The 15,424-nt window shown below is 40.3% G+C and overlaps 3 protein-coding genes across 3 annotated transcripts; 1 reads left to right on the top strand and 2 right to left on the bottom strand.

The window, feature by feature from the left end:
* Positions 1 to 954: 954 nt before the first annotated feature.
* LOC140929658 (uncharacterized) lies at positions 955 to 1,836 on the bottom strand. Its single transcript, XM_073379399.1, has one exon. The coding sequence runs from the start codon at positions 1,834 to 1,836 to the stop codon at positions 955 to 957; it is 882 nt and encodes a 293-aa protein (XP_073235500.1).
* Positions 1,837 to 4,769: 2,933 nt separating this feature from the next.
* LOC140950462 (kinesin-like protein KIF25) lies at positions 4,770 to 11,287 on the top strand. The gene is made up of 6 exons (XM_073399697.1): positions 4,770 to 5,086; positions 5,975 to 6,111; positions 6,629 to 6,683; positions 8,020 to 8,120; positions 10,132 to 10,296; positions 11,058 to 11,287. The coding sequence occupies exons 1-6, from the start codon at positions 4,815 to 4,817 to the stop codon at positions 11,165 to 11,167; spliced, it is 840 nt and encodes a 279-aa protein (XP_073255798.1). The 5' UTR covers positions 4,770 to 4,814; the 3' UTR covers positions 11,168 to 11,287.
* Positions 11,288 to 13,484: 2,197 nt separating this feature from the next.
* LOC140938536 (carbohydrate sulfotransferase 11-like) lies at positions 13,485 to 14,247 on the bottom strand. The gene has a single exon (XM_073388022.1). It carries the CDS (start codon positions 14,223 to 14,225, stop codon positions 13,485 to 13,487), a length of 741 nt encoding a protein of 246 aa, XP_073244123.1. The 5' UTR covers positions 14,226 to 14,247.
* Positions 14,248 to 15,424: the final 1,177 nt, after the last annotated feature.

Genomic DNA, 15,424 nt, shown 5'->3' on the forward strand with positions numbered 1-15,424 from the left:
AAATTCAGCCGTTTCTCCAGTTGCTCCTCGCCTCTTGGGACGCGGTTTCGCGACTCCGCGACTTTTATTCCATGCTGATGTCGTAAATCAATGTTTACATAATAAATCCGGTGTAGTCTTGGTTTCCAAATGTAAATTTGTTTGATTTGACGTTTGTATGGAATGAACTCCAGCCAAACTCAGATGCTTTTTCTAAAGAAGAATAATTATATTCTAAGAACATTGACTGTTTTGTGAATAGATTCATGAAGTTTACATTTGAACTTTGTGGCCTTTTGTCTTTTGTCTGTCATTCGTAAACAATAGGTAAAACAATATAACTACTACGTCCACCAATCAGAGCTCCTGACCAGATTCCGGACAGATTTTACGTCATCAGTACGGAATTTCTGTCGCTGAGTCGTAGACGTTCCCTCTTGGCGAAACGTCCTCATCGGCGGGGAGCAAGGAGAAACGGCTGTATTCACCACCCAGCATGATCTCTTATGATTGTAAGAAAACCATTGCTTGAGTGTTACAAAAGCTCAGTTTTTAAAAAGCACTGTCCAAGCGTGCTGACAGATTACAGCAGTCTACTTACAAAAATGACGACTGTAATACGATCTATAGGGGAAAAGGTGGATTGTAACATTGATGCAAAATATTTGCATCAATTGTAAGTTGTGTTGAGTAGTTCCAAGAGCCATTAGGTGAAACGTTATTGCCAGTTGTCTATTTACCTAAGTTTTAGCTTGTTCGATAACTTTATGTATTCACCTTAATGAGTTCAGTTTGAGCTCATTTTCTTGATTTTTTTTTATTATTCTCTAGACGACAACCTCCCGTAAGAGACCACTTTGTCGTGCGCCAGGGGTGGTCGCTTACGAGAGAGATGACTGTATGAATGCTACCGTGGAGCTTCCTGAGTTTGTTACCTGCTTGTTTATCGGCCTTTTTTTTAGTTTTAACTTCTCATTATCTTCTTAATATGCCCATGACAGCTTGTCGAATGTGTCTCATTTTCCAGCAGTAAATTACAGGGTTTAGAGACGAATTAAGAAATGTCAGAGTCACGGTATAAAGTTGCATAGTTTCTATAGTGGTAGTTTTTCCAAGTATTAGATGCAAGACTAAACAACAAAAGTTTGGCAAATAGCAAACTAGTAACGCCAAAATGACAAAGAGTATGCCGACTGAAGACTTAGTTATCACCGCAGCATTTTCGACTTCGTTTCCCCTCTCCATCTGTTGCACTTGCTGCATTTGAATCTGCTTCATATGGTGTCGCGCGGTTACATATATTTTGTAGTAAAGCAACGTGGCACAAACGAACCATGAAGCTTCGACGATGACAAACATGATGTACATTATGTTTACATCAATCCACAGCCTCATTAATGAAATAATTGCGCAAAACATCCAGACAAATACCACCAAAGTAACAACGCGTCTACGAGTCACAAGTTCCTGGTATCTAAGATGGAGATGAACGGCTAAGAATCTGTCTACGCCCAGTGTTATTACACCAAAAACTGGCCCAAAAACTGAAGCGTATCCAAGGAAATTAGTCGCCAAAAGATAAGCGATCTCCGCAGCTTTAAAAGTATATCCGTTCTCAGGTAAATGTTTCAGCCTCACAATAAGAAATGCGATTTGCAGGGGATGCACAAGCAAGCCAACTCCTAGATCTGAGACAACCAAACTTAGAAGCAGTATTCTCAGATTTCTTGGTAGCGCTGAAGTTTTTCTTAAGGCGTGTAAGGTTGCACTGTTCAGCAAAATCGCGGTCAGACATAACAGGGCGTTGAGGACGCTGATGGCGATGTACGATTTTTGAATGTCTTGAGTTTCCTTCATCAAAGAATTGTCTTTTTAGAAACGTAAAACTTGTATAAACAGGAATACGGCTGGTGGAAGACAGCGATCAGGAAGAGTTCAGCCAAAGCGTCTTAGAAAACACGCTGTGTTTGTCATATTTATGAAACGTAACATCACTGAACAAATAATTCGGTGCATATTAGATACATTAGAAAATAACTTGAGCAGGCAATCTGACGCTTAAGCCAATTATAAGAGAGACAAATTCTTGTCTGATTTTCCGAGTTGGTTAATCGACAGAAATGTGCAGTCTTTTTGAATATTTAAAGCCGGTGGGCCTTTTAAAAATCTCATCAATTTTATACCTGTTTGAATATTCTTTATTTAAGGAAAATACAACAGAATCATTAAGTTGCACCTGCAGCTGTTGAAGCCAGTTGGAAAGCACCAAGAATCAAAACTTATCTTAGAACAGTAGACCGGCCATCTACTCTTCATAATTCGCTGCCTTGTTTGCTGGTATTCATGTGTCTTTTTTCCCCCCAAAAAATTAGGCAGCCCTTAATTTTGATTATGAAAACCAGCAGATGTGATGTTGGATAATGCGCGTGGAGAGCATATATTAACTCATAACTAAAATAAAACATGAGGCTTTATAGCTTGTCCAATACTGAAATACATTTTTATATGCTTTTTTTTATTATTCGCAACGGCTTTTAACGTAGCCATTAAGGTTGGTTTAGTTTTTGTTTTAGTTTTTATTATTTCTAATTTTGTTATAGGAACATAGTTGTTAACTTAATTAACATATCCTGCGAGCATGGGTTTCTTTCTGGCGTGGCTTTTAGCATTTTTAAAGTTGTTTTCGTGGCGTGTAAGTCGCTTAGTTGGTTTGTTTACGCCTCGAGAGAAACGGGACTACACGACTGACAAGCGACCCGAACGGCCTTATGCCAGAAAGAACCCCTGCTCGCAGGGTAACGCTATAACGAAAATTGTACATGGTAGGCGCGGAGTTCAGGCGCAGTAAGACTGGCTATTCGCTGCAACAATGAAAAATGAGCTGAGTTTCTTTTACCTTTTATCTTAAACGCTCCAGTGGCACTAGTTTCCTAAGTATGTCCGTAACGGCTTTTCTGATGTGTCTCATCTGCCATTAATATATTAAAGGATTCAAAGACGAATTCACCCAAAGCAGAGTCACTTTGTAAAGCCGGCGTTGTTTGTCCAAGGATGACATACAAGTCAAACGAACACATTTTTGGTAAATAACAAGCCAATAATGCAAGAAAGACGAAGAGTGTTCCGGTTGAAGATTTAGTCATTATTGCAACATTTCTCAGTAGTTCATTCTTTTATCGCCGGCTCCTGCCCTTGCTACATTGTAATCGGCTTTATATAGCATCTCGGGGTTACATACAACTTACAATAAAGTAACCCCATAATGTTTCTATGATGCCAAAGAAAATGTAAATAATTTGCCTATCAGCCCATGGCCTTGTAAGCGAAATTGCTGCGCTAGAAACCATTCAAAAATCACTGATTAAGTGACTACTCGACTGTGAGTCACAAGTTCCTGTTGTCTAAGATGGAGATGATTAGCCATAAATCTGTCTACGCCCAGTAATATTACTCCCAAAAAGCGAAGCGTAAATAAATATATTGGCCACCATAAGGAGCACGTCACGCGTGGCTTTATGAACGTGTGCCCCCCGGGCCCCTCCCGTTGATCCGCCACTGAGTAATCTGGAATAAAGTACCTAGAATCCGGAATCCACAGGTGGAATGAAGAATCCAACACTCTCTTGGGTTACCTTAGATGGGGTAAATTGTAAAATAGCCAAATCCAGCGCCTTCTTCGTTGTTGAAGTGCAGCCCAGTAGACTTGCTTGTTGTTCAGATAAGTTTTAAGAGCTTCTCTGAATAAACAAAAAACAGCCGAGATTGTTACGTCTTTTGTCTGTTGATTTTGTTGTTTTTTGCTTCAATTTTTTAACGGTTTACCTGTTTGTTTCTGCAGCTTGATATTGTTACCAGTAGCGAGGGAGCAACCGAAATACAGTCTCTAGTTACCAGGTATTTATCACTGTCCAATGTTTGAAAACGCTTGGAAAATGGTAACAAATGGCTTTCATCGTAGTATTTTTCTCGCAGACAAAATTACCTGCGCGTCCTTTACATTTCCGCAGTGTCTGTAGTACCAGCGCGAACGATTTCTTGATCAAGTTGACGTGCCTTTTATATATAGGATCTATTCAATTAAATTGTACCTTTTTAATAAAATTTACTGACAATACTCGTAGTACAGTAAACTGCTATACAGGATACGTTCTAGGTAGTGTTTATTTTCATGGAATTCAATTAGATTGTATCCGTCTTTTACACATATAAGTAACACAGTATAGATAATCACCAGTTGAACGTAGTCGGTTACAGTCTCACCTTTGACGTTTTTACTCAGATTCATTTCATTAGAGCGTAATGAAACCTTGATTGAAGCTGAATTGAAAGCAGTACAATTCGATCATTCTTTCTAAGATGACTTTGTGACAAACGAATTTTACCTCATTTGCTTTTGATAATAGGTAAATTAAGCAACGACGACGAGTAGGATAGCGAAAACGTCTCTCAAAATTCACGCTGTTTTCAACAGTCATCGCTCTTATTCCATGGCGTTCAATTTTTCAAATGCTGGCGAATTTTTCTGGAGTTGAATTCTGTAGGACTGTATCTAATTTAAAGAAAAAAATCCTTTTTGTGTGTTCACGTCCTCCAGAGAACGCGAAATTAGGCAGTCTCACGTCGTGGCCGTGCAACAACGGCAAATAATGTACAAAAAAGCGTCCACGTGCTAAGTTTTGTTTTGCTAATTTAAACCTATTGCTTTTGGTCCGTTCTCGATGTCGTCGTAGTTGTTGCTTAATCTCCATAATGGCAAAAATAGGCGGTAAAGCGTGTTAACTAATACTTTATTAACGTTTTCCTCCCTTAGACCTGTAAAAACGGTGCAAGAAGTCATGGCTGTTGTCTATTATGGCATGAAGCGACGTCACGAAGACGCAACAATGGTGCATGCGCATTCGAGTCGTTCGCATCTAATTGTGCAGTTAACAATTTACACTGTAACTAATAACACCACCACGTCTTCCGTGTCGAGTGATGCCGCACCCTCCCCCCCAGGAACTCCAACCAGATCACGGCGAACACTTCCCACGCCCTCAGCTGGACACAGTAGTAGATCCCAGTCTCCCGCACCCAAAAGCAAGTCTGCGTCAGTAAGACGTTCACGGTAGGTTGCCTATTTTTTGACAGCTTTCTTTAACATATTGTGACAATATGATGCCAAGAACTTTCGCTGGTCTTTCGCTGGTTATTATAAATGAACATTCACTCTGTACTATTTGTTTCCTTCTTTGGACGATTATTGTTTTCCAAACTGCGTTCACCAGGTTTTAGTCTTTGCACTTGGTCATTAGCCTGCGTCTCAGTCACTCTAAAGCGCTGCATAGTATACCAATCAGTAGCGGATCCAGGGCAGGAGCCTGGGGGGGGGGGGGGGGGGGAGGGGGGGCCTCCCCGTTATTTTTAGCCCACACTGAGTCCCAAAGAGAGGAAAAAGAATTTTGTGAGACCCCCCTCCCCCCTTACCTGAAGGCCTGGATCCGCCACTGCCAATGGTCTAGACGATGCGTAGGCCGGCAGCAGCGCAGGCTATCTGTCATCTAACACATCTCAAAATCTCAAATGTTCTAATGATGTTCTTAGATTGTCATACGATAAGCAAGAGATTGTTGTTTTGGACATTCATTTGGCTCATTTGACATGCCATGTACTGTATACAGATAAAATCAAATAAGCAGACAATTAGCGTGCGAGAAATTGTATGATTGTTTGTATGTAGAAAAATTGTCACACGGGAAAGTTGCACCACGGTGCTGACCTTCGCAAAGCGTAAAATCTAATAGGCCATTTCCAAGTTGACTCAAGCCTCTCTTTCAAGGCGAGGCTAAGTGCGAAGCCATTGACATGAAAATGGTTTTTATTCAAATGCAAATAAAACTAATTTTCACAAAAAGGGGTTTTGCGCTCAGTCTCGTTTCGAATGACGAGAGTCTTTGGAACTTGTTGCCTATTGTAAATAATTGTGTTACTACTAACGTCGTCAAATTCTCCCTAGATCTCCAGCACCTGGTACCGCTGCTGCTCGATCCAGATCTCCCTCCCCCACCCGGACAAATGGCTCCTCCACTAACGGCAAACAGAGTGTTAAAACTAAATTACAGCTTGTCGACTTGGCCGGAAGTGAATGTGTTGGTAAGAGCCTTATTAAGACCAGGAATTTTTAATTTCAAATTGAGGGTGCTATGATTGAAAGAATTAACCGCTAGTTGTGGGTTTATGATTAACTTGGCTTCAACTGTAAGCTCTTACACCCTGCGATAACTGCGCCGAATTTGATTATGTGCGTGGCAAAAAGACAAGTTTTAGCTGCATCCCAAGAGCTAGCTCGTGGTATTTTAATATTTAATCGTGTTTATTTTCGCCAGTCAAGAACGCTGGGTTTTAAACTATATAGCAAAGCAAGTCTTTGGTCGGCCAAATCTAAGAGCCACTTAACAAATTAACTCTAGAGATCATAATGATATTTTTTTAGAACGAATAGTTTCTGTATCTTTTGCATACTTCTTTAGTTTTCATAGTTACGCCTTGCATGACCAAGTCCTGAACTAATCGTAGTCTTCTGTTATGAGTTCACAAACTGGACTTTGAATAATAAGTTGAATAACATATATATATTTTTGTTTATTTATTGTGTTTTGCTGAATTTAAGGAATGTCTGGAGTAACTGAAGCAGCGCTAAGAGAAACTTCGCATATCAATAACAGGTATGTATAGGTCTTGCTGTCTTGTTGTTGTTTTGTTTTGTTGTTTGTGTTTCTTGGGCAATTGATTACAACTGATTACAATTTAGTCTCGTTTCTTGCGTGTGGATTTCAGTGCAGAATATTTAGTCAGTCTATACGCCGAAATTTGCAATATCTTACTGTTCTAAAGTACTAAATGAAACCCCGTTACAACTCCAGTCGTTTGTGATATCTGTGGTTGGTTGTTACGTGATGTACCTCAATTCAGACCTGAGTGAATGCCGTCCGTGAGTGTGAAGACTTTCCTCGATGGCCACCTCGTTCCCAGGGTACTCTCGGCGTTCCTGCAGAGCGAGAGATGAGTTGGAAAGTACCCAGGGAAAGAGGTTACCCTCGATGGATCTTGATGTATCCAGTCTACAGTATCTTTAAAACAGGCAGTGCAGCTGATGTTACAGTTAAACCAAGGGTGTTGGGACGTAATTTACGAGTGTGGCTATTATTTTCACCCCCTAAAACAAAACCTGTACTTGAAAATAACACTAGTTATTAGGTTGGCCACAAGGTCAGGCACACGTGCCCCTTATAGATTCTACTGATGACTCATTTGAAAACTGAGTCCGTTAGTCGTTGCCATCATAGAATTTTATCCATCCAAAGACTTTTCATTCGGACCAAATTCTTAGAAGCAGTAGACGGCCTCATTTTCGCCGAAACTTCACTGCTCACTATGCTTTCAGGAATGCAGATTTAAATTTGATCCCAGTAGTGCAACGCCAACGGACTCAGTTTTGAAATAGTGAAATCTTTTATAGAATCTATGGGGGTGCTCTTGATTAAGTTAGATTATTATTGTATTAGATAATGAAACCAAGTTCATAAGATTTAACGGTGTGTGTCTCCTTGACTTGTGATCAACTCCGTTTGCGTATCTCAAGTCCCATTCAAACAGATTCAATGTTTTGGATTGACTAAAATCATTTAAAACTGTGAGATTCATTTGATTAGTCGCATGGTGCAAAAACGCCATACTGCAGAGAGAGCGATGGAGCGAGAAAAAAGGGAAAAAGCTGAAACTCAAAAAATTAATCACATTGTCTGTTATCAAGGTTCTGCTACGATGATCGGTTTTTCGTGTGATATGTTTAAATACAGAGAACTTATTTGTTTCGAATTCTCACCCGACAACATTTCTTTTGTTGCTATACTTTACCGAATTAACGCGCACTTAATTATGATTTGCGTTGATCGGTGCTACGTTCCGGGTTCGAACATCCGACATCGGTAATATAACCCACCAGTGTTGGGCCAACAATTCTGCCGAAGCTATTTTAACGGGTACTTTGTTTGGTTACAGTTTGAGCGCCCTGGCTGATGTACTAGAAGCATTATCGGAACAGCGCTCTCACATACCTTACCGTAACACCAGACTCACCCATATGCTGCAGGATACCATTGGTAGGTTTGTTTAGTCTAAGTTTAGTCTAGTGTTTATAATGTGCCAGTACCCTGCGAGCAGAGGCTATATTTTCGCAGTGTGAACTGGCATGCGAAAAGCAGCCTCTGCCGACAACCGTTCAAATCCGTCCAGAAATCTGGACGAATAAATCAAAAAAAGGGTTTTTTCCTGTTTTTGACCGGTTTAGAGCATTGCGTGAGTCTTGCGTAGCGGACCAGAGTTGTCACATTTTTTTTATTCCCGCGAAACTCGCGCCATTTTACGACAGACCTGACGATTAATTTTGCTTGCGAATCGCGTGACGAATTTCGCTTATGCACGATAGAAAATTGAACGGTTGTCTGCAGAGGCTACTTTTCGCATGACATGCAGCTCACACAGCGAAAGTGTAGTCTCTGCTCGCAGGGTAATGTGTCAGTTGTGGAAACTTTTAAATGTATAAAGTCACGTGGCCTACTGCTGATCTGTAAGCTTTACCATGGGAGTGGAGAACATAAATCTCACAAATAAAAGGTCTAATGAGTTTATGTCCTCCACAAAACGTGAAATTATAGGCACTTTCACGTCGTAGTCGTGCAGTGACGGCATGGAAATGTACCCCCAAAAAAAGCCTGACACGTGCAAAGTTGTTGTTTTGCCAATCTAATCTTATGACGTTCTCGTTGCTGTTGCCGTTACCGTCGTCTGTCTTAAGCGCGCTATTTAAAAGCTTGTTCGTGATCGGGTTGAGGCCACAAATTGCCTCGGGGTTGTTGGATTTACCATTTCCTTGTTGCTCATAATTCAGCTAGTTTACTACCCCCTCCCCCCCCAGAGCATATATGCATAAGAATTGTTTTTGCTTTCGCCTAGGACGACTGTAATAACAAGAAAAATGACAGCAATTCTTATTCAAAACTTTGGGTTTTAAAAGGTGTTTTTTTGGTTATATGAAAGTGGCAAAGAATTAAGGTGATTCCCTGGTTTTGCACTGCGCATCTCTTACTGCGCATAACAAGATGGCCTCCGTAAAAAAGAGCATGTGAAGTAACATCATTAAAATGAAGTTGACCGAAGAGAAACGCTATTGCAATTTTTGCTTGCGGTTGTTTCTTGCCGAGGTGAGACTCAATGTGGTGGGAATTTGCATAACGTAAGCAGTAAGCTTGTTGCTGAGTTCGCCTTCCTAACGCACAATCTCAATAGTGGATGTTTAATTTGTGCTTATTCACTTTGATTTTCATGCAAACGCTTTCTTTATCACATTGTGTCCTAAATGTGATATCTAGATGTAAATTCTGTAAAAACGGATTTTTTAATACTTTCTTCCCCCTTTCACGTACATTCTATTTTAAAACTCGCCCCAGTTCTCTCTTAAAAATCAAGCAAAATGCATTTGGTGCGCACTTTCTGCAGCTCTACCGCAAAAACGAGTACGGTGACCCCCATTTTTTATTTCATGATTTTAATAAGGACAGTGGTTCCTTTCGGTGAGAAAAAAGTTGGCACAAATCTATGTTCAGTTTTTTGGCAATTTTACTAAATTATACGGATTGAACTATCATGGTCGAATAGCGCGTGTCCAATTTAATTCTACTTTGGAGCGTAAAGTAAAAACAAGGGCATTAAAAGGCATTTTTATGGTACGTAAGTGGATAAACAATACATTAATGTCAAATTCCGTGCGATACCACATGCATCATTGAAAAAATCTTTCCTTTTTGTCTAGTTTTGGGCTGCGCGCGGTTTTTGTCCAAAAGTCCAAAATAGCCGTATTTGCCAGCACTGTGACGTCAAAACGAGCACGGTGACCCCCACTTTTTATTAGTTTTTATCATCTTCTTGACATGTTACATCAGTGTACCACGTTTCACATACAATCTATGTTAGGTTCTTTTACTAGGAATCACCTTAAGGGAAAATATCTAGACGGAATCTACGGACTTGAGGAAATCTCTTAAGAACCCTTCTACCAAGTTAGTGCTAACATCACCTAGTCATTGTGAGTGACATATTTCTTGTTATTTCTAGGTGGAGATGCTAAGCTTCTGGTAATGCTCTGCGTTTCTCCTGCCCAGCGGTTCATAACGGAAACTCTTCAGTGCTTAGGCTTTGGATCGCGTGCTCGTCAAGTAGCTCGTGGTCAAACGAAGAAACGCCGGCCTACTTCATTTGTTCCCAACAGCATCAGCTTAGGTTTGTCAGTTCTTTGTGCATGATTATACTACCTGCGATCAAGTCTACCCTTTTTCTTTGGCCTTCGCTTTTTCAAGCCCTCCCCCTCTCCCCTCCCCCCCCCCCAAAAAAAAAAAAAGAAATACGAGAGACAGAAAGAAAGGAAAGAAAAGAGAGGAAGAAAAAAAGAACGCCTCATCGCAGGTTTCCGAGACTTAGAACTTAGATCTCTATGAAAGCTGAATGAAGAAGACATTGACCAATGCCATTAGATGTCGACAACTATCTTTCTAGGCTGCCGCTGCCCTTGATATAGATATTTAAACATATGTCTTTATTGCAGTTTATTTTGAAATACAGTAGAGACCCGCGAGGACCAAAGGCCTGCATTTTTCCTAGTTAGCCCAAACAGGATCTTACATAAATGGTTGTTAGCACAAATTTAGGCTATTTAGGTTCTTAAATAGGTTCTTATTTTCTTAAGAATAAAATACGTTAAAACCTGTATACCATTACAATTGCAGTTGGAGTAATAAGGCACCCATGTCTTCAAAGAGGATCCTGAATCTTGACTTATCTTACATTTTTAAGTATGCAGAATTTTATTTGTAGATTTTGAAAAAAATGAACTTGTTTCAAATTTTAGCCTAACAGGTTCTTAGTCGCGGGATTTTACTATAATATACATTCACGTTCTACTCCTTTTAAAAGCTTTCCTCTCTTACCATCATCGGTTACTGTTATTTATTTACTCAGTAATTATTTTTTCTTTTTTTTTTCAGACCTCAGTCAGGTTGGACAGTCCTTAAGGAATAACGGAAACAATCTTTCTCCAAGAATTTTGGATCTTCGAGGAGGAGGACGTCGCAAATCTAATTTTAATTTTGATTAGCATCTCAATCAATTTGATAGCGCGAACAAAAAGTAGCGTTGTTGGTTGTTTCTTACTCTCGCCACAAAACTGTTCCTCTAGAATTCCTGTACATAATTAGTTACGTTAAGCATAGTTCTGTGACAACGACGAAAACGGATCAATTTAAGTTTCTGAAAAACTTACCACCCCCCCCCCCCCCCCGAAGAAGTCAACATTAACACTGACTTGTCACTTAGGGCAAAATTGTGACTTAAGGGAGGGGTAGGTGGTCAGTTACCCAGTAATCTACCCTGGGTGCCAGAGGCTTTTCACGCGCGGTTTCCGGTTTCGGCTTCGGCCTGCGACCGACGAAGCTCCTCGTCGCACGCGAGAAAAAACTTCTGGTATTCAGGGTACCAGAAACCTTAATTCTTTCCTTCAAAAGTTTCAGTCATAATTTATTTTGTACATGTCCTGGCCAGTACGTATCCTTCCATTTCTGGTCGCATCGTCATACAAACCAGATTTTTGTTAAACGGTAGTTCAGTTTTTCCATCAGTTCTTAACAGACTGTTGTAGCCATATCACTCAACCTTTACATTCTTGGTTTGCCGCTAGTCTTTGCGGTCATTTTATGCAGAACGTTGTATATAATTCAAGGTGATCGTCCAATTTCGCGACTTAAAAAACTACAGGGGAACTGGAGCCGAAATGTGTCCCCCAATTGTTTCTGGGATTGTTAGTAGGGACGTGCTCGTCAGCTATTGGCCAATTTTTCCCCTGTGCCCAGTAACAGTCCCAGAAGCCTTTGTGAGAGTCAACCAGTCCTAATATCTTTCTCGTTTATAAAGTGGCGAATTTAGTTAAATGATTTTTATAACACAAATTTTCGTATTATTCACCGGTAATATTCAACGATATACTTGCAGCAAGTGACTGACACTCACTCGCAATTTGTAGTAGAGAACTCTCGATGAAAAAAAGAACTCGACGTATTCAATACCACCAACAAAAACGACAACAACAACAAACTATATCAGACAGTACTGAAATGTATAAAAAGTCGTCAGATGTATTACTAGTAAATCATGGGAATATCATTATGAGAGATTTTTGGTACTATTCATTGCATTTTTTTAGTCTTTATTTTCCAAGCATGAACATGTTATTTTAGTGTCTGGAAGTTAATAAAAGCAATACCGTAATGTATGACTTCCAGAAATAAAGGCGTTGCAGGGGAGTAGCTGTCTGAACGCGTGATACGCAAGTGCGTACCTGGAAAAGTCGAGGGTAAAAAAATTAATATATTGATTTTATATAATAAAAAAGGCGAATTAGTAGTATATGAAAACAGCAAATACATTAAGAAAGTACAGTTTTCCTCAATTCATTTAACTATGCTTGTTTCTCTGAAATATTCTTTTTCTTAAACAACTGACGTTTCTTTTTTACACTCAAATGTCGGTTTCCAGGGAAGCGACGCGTGATTGACTGATATATTTCGAGAAAAGGCAGGGAAATTGTGGAGAAAGCTGCGATCTAAATGTGGATGTATATCTAACCGAATTTTTGAAAACATACCTCAAAACGGGCCAGAATATTCGCACAGGAACCTGGCTATCGCCAGGTTTCTGGTCACTGCGGTGAGAAAAAATATAGGGGGCTTGCTATCCTGGTTGGTCTCTTTGTCAAGCTCAGTCCCTGAGCTAACTCGCCATGGGTTGGAAAGGGGCCTCCATGTCAATCCCTAGGCGGGGGGAAGGTGCTGCAATAGCGTGGTACCTTCCGTTAGTCTTGCTCTGGGAGAGTAGGTGCACTGGTCATGTCTGCCTTTAGTTTGTTCATGTCAAATTCTTGTAATGTGCATTCCCCTCAAGCACGTGCTAGGTTGAGGGGGGGGGGGGGGGGGTGATTTAACCTTCAATTCTCTGCTTAGAACTTGGTTAAGTCTCAAGCATCCTCCGTCATTTAGGGCCTTCAAGCAGCTAGAGTGTCTTTTTGATGGACTTGAATGTTTCTTTTGCTAATCAGGAACCAAGAAGAGAGTCACCTTAAGAGAACCATGGGTAAGAGCTGAGTTTCTTGGCGATATTTACTTTAGTTGAGTCAGTTGAAGGTGTGTGGGCTCCAGGAGTCCGATGGTACGGTTTTCATAAATCCGGCTAGATATAAAGGCATCAAAACGTTGTCAGGTAGGGGACAAGGATTGAGAAAAGTGTGCGTACTTCAGGGAAAACCCTGGCTACGCCCCTGCAACAGCTGCATCGGAGGGAAGCAAACAAACAAACAATGAACTATTTATCCTTCCTGTTTTCTGGTTACTTTTGTCTGACACTGTTGTGTTTTTTATTAACTTTTACAAAGGACCAGGAAGCCTGTCGTATCCAAACAATTTAAAGTCCAACTCAAAGATTTCATACAACTGCGATATCTCGCTTGTGGTAAGCTCGGAGTAATATTCCTGCATGTACGGTTGTGTTTTGGACGGACGATATTCGGGAAACTTTACGTAGTCATCGACACCAATTATGTTCAGAAGCCGTCCTGCTTCCTCGAACAAGTTTTCAAAGTGTCCGATGAAGTCGAATTTCACTTCACATGGGCAAATCTGCTCATATGAACGCCAGTGCTGGTTAGTTTGAAGAGTCGTTTTGTTTCTAGTTAGAAGCTCACGCCTTATAAAGGCCGAAAATTTGATCTTTTCCCACAATTCTTCGTTCTCGGGGTAGATTAATCGTTGGAACCACTTTTTGTTCTTTTTATCTCTGTAAGCTGACGCCAGTCTCTCGAACGGGTGACGAACAAACATGGCCTTGTAGTAACTGTCTAAAATTTCTTTTCTTTTACTAGGGGTGTAATCACTGAGCCACTTAAACAGTATTTTTCTGTGCGGGTTAAACCCAGTAGCTTTTCCCATATTTTCTGCAGCATAAAGAACTCTTTTCCAAGTTGCACAAGAGACTTTTGGGATGAAACAAAATACAAACCTCAACTTTTCAATTACAATGAAGCGGGAAAAGTCGGCTTCTTCAATGTAAAGAGGGTTTTGTGGTTTCCTGAAGCACTGGTCTTGCAAGAGTTGTTTTCTTCTCAGCATAAGGAAGTTCAAAGATAAAGGTCGGTCTGTAAAAGGTGTATTATTAAGTCCTGGAGAAAAGTTCACAATATCATCTCAGCATTCTCGCAATAGACTTTGTCACGATTTTCGACGCCATCTTGACGAGTAGGTAAACGCGTGAGAAATTACAGTGTTTGTATGAGAATCTAATGTCGAATAATTTCCGTAGAAGGGCTGTTTTGAAAAACATATAATGAATTGTAAACTGATGCTTCACTCTTAAGGATTCTAATGAAAAGAAGATAAGAAGAAGATAGAAGACCTAAAACCACTTTCTTAATTTTTCTATACATTTGTCTCTATTTAAAGAATGTCCCGGAAAAAAATTACGGACAAATGTATGGAAAATCTAAAGCAAGCCTCTGAAGAAATTTAAGCACAGGTACACCCCAAATTTTTTTAGTACAATCCTATCTTTTGAAGCTTTAGTTTACAACTCATATTTTTTCAAAACAGACGTACTACGGAAATTATTCGACATTAGATTTTCATACAAACACTGTAATTTCTCAAGCGTTTGCCTACTCGTCAAGATGGCGTCGAAAACCGTGACAAGGTCTATATGTCTTGAGAGGGTGGCGATCGCCTATTTACAGTAGACTTACGTTTATGGCAAATGGCAAACATCAAATGGGAATTACTGACGCAATTACGTCCAAAACAGTTGTTTTTTTGATATGGAACTGGCATGAAGCGATTATTTTGGAGTGGTTCTAAGGACAAATGAAAGTAAAATTCGTCGCGTAGTAAAAACAGTTACTGACCAAGCCAGTTTGCGATATAAAGTGATTCTGAATATATCTCTCTAATTGTGTCACAAAATTTCCTCGATAAAGAACAGTAACGCTGTTCCACAGTTGCCACCCTGGGGACAGAGGTTAAGAGAACCGCCCCATTGTAGAGAGCCGATTTGTTTCTGGTTAAAAAACGAGTGAATAATTGTGCGCCGGGACTCAAATAAGCGGCCATCGTGAGCGTTGGCAGAATTTGTGGCCGATTATGGAGCGCCGAGTTGAGGTTGACATGTAATGTCAAAGTGATTTCCCGGCCCCGGTTGTTTAACGTTGAATAGCGCGTTATCAAGTGGATAGATAGACTTGCTACAATTCGACCTGTCATAAGTTCTTAAAAGTGAGCGAAGCGAGCTTCAGTTCAGTGCATGAAGACGCGCAGAGACC

This window comes from Porites lutea, chromosome 1 (genome assembly GCF_958299795.1).
Source record: "Porites lutea chromosome 1, jaPorLute2.1, whole genome shotgun sequence".
NCBI lineage: Eukaryota > Metazoa > Cnidaria > Anthozoa > Scleractinia > Poritidae > Porites > Porites lutea.

Excerpts from the sequence above, each read along its gene's own strand:
- LOC140929658 (XM_073379399.1), bottom strand. The coding sequence starts at position 1,836 with ATGAAGGAAACTCAAGACATTCAAAAATCGTACATCGCCATCAGCGTC.
- LOC140950462 (XM_073399697.1), top strand. The coding sequence starts at position 4,815 with ATGGCTGTTGTCTATTATGGCATGAAGCGACGTCACGAAGACGCAACA. Across the intron at positions 6,112-6,628 it reads GGCCGGAAGTGAATGTGTTG|GAATGTCTGGAGTAACTGAA; the intron begins GTAAGAGCCTTA and ends GCTGAATTTAAG. Across the intron at positions 6,684-8,019 it reads ACTTCGCATATCAATAACAG|TTTGAGCGCCCTGGCTGATG; the intron begins GTATGTATAGGT and ends GTTTGGTTACAG.
- LOC140938536 (XM_073388022.1), bottom strand. The coding sequence starts at position 14,225 with ATGCTGAGAAGAAAACAACTCTTGCAAGACCAGTGCTTCAGGAAACCA.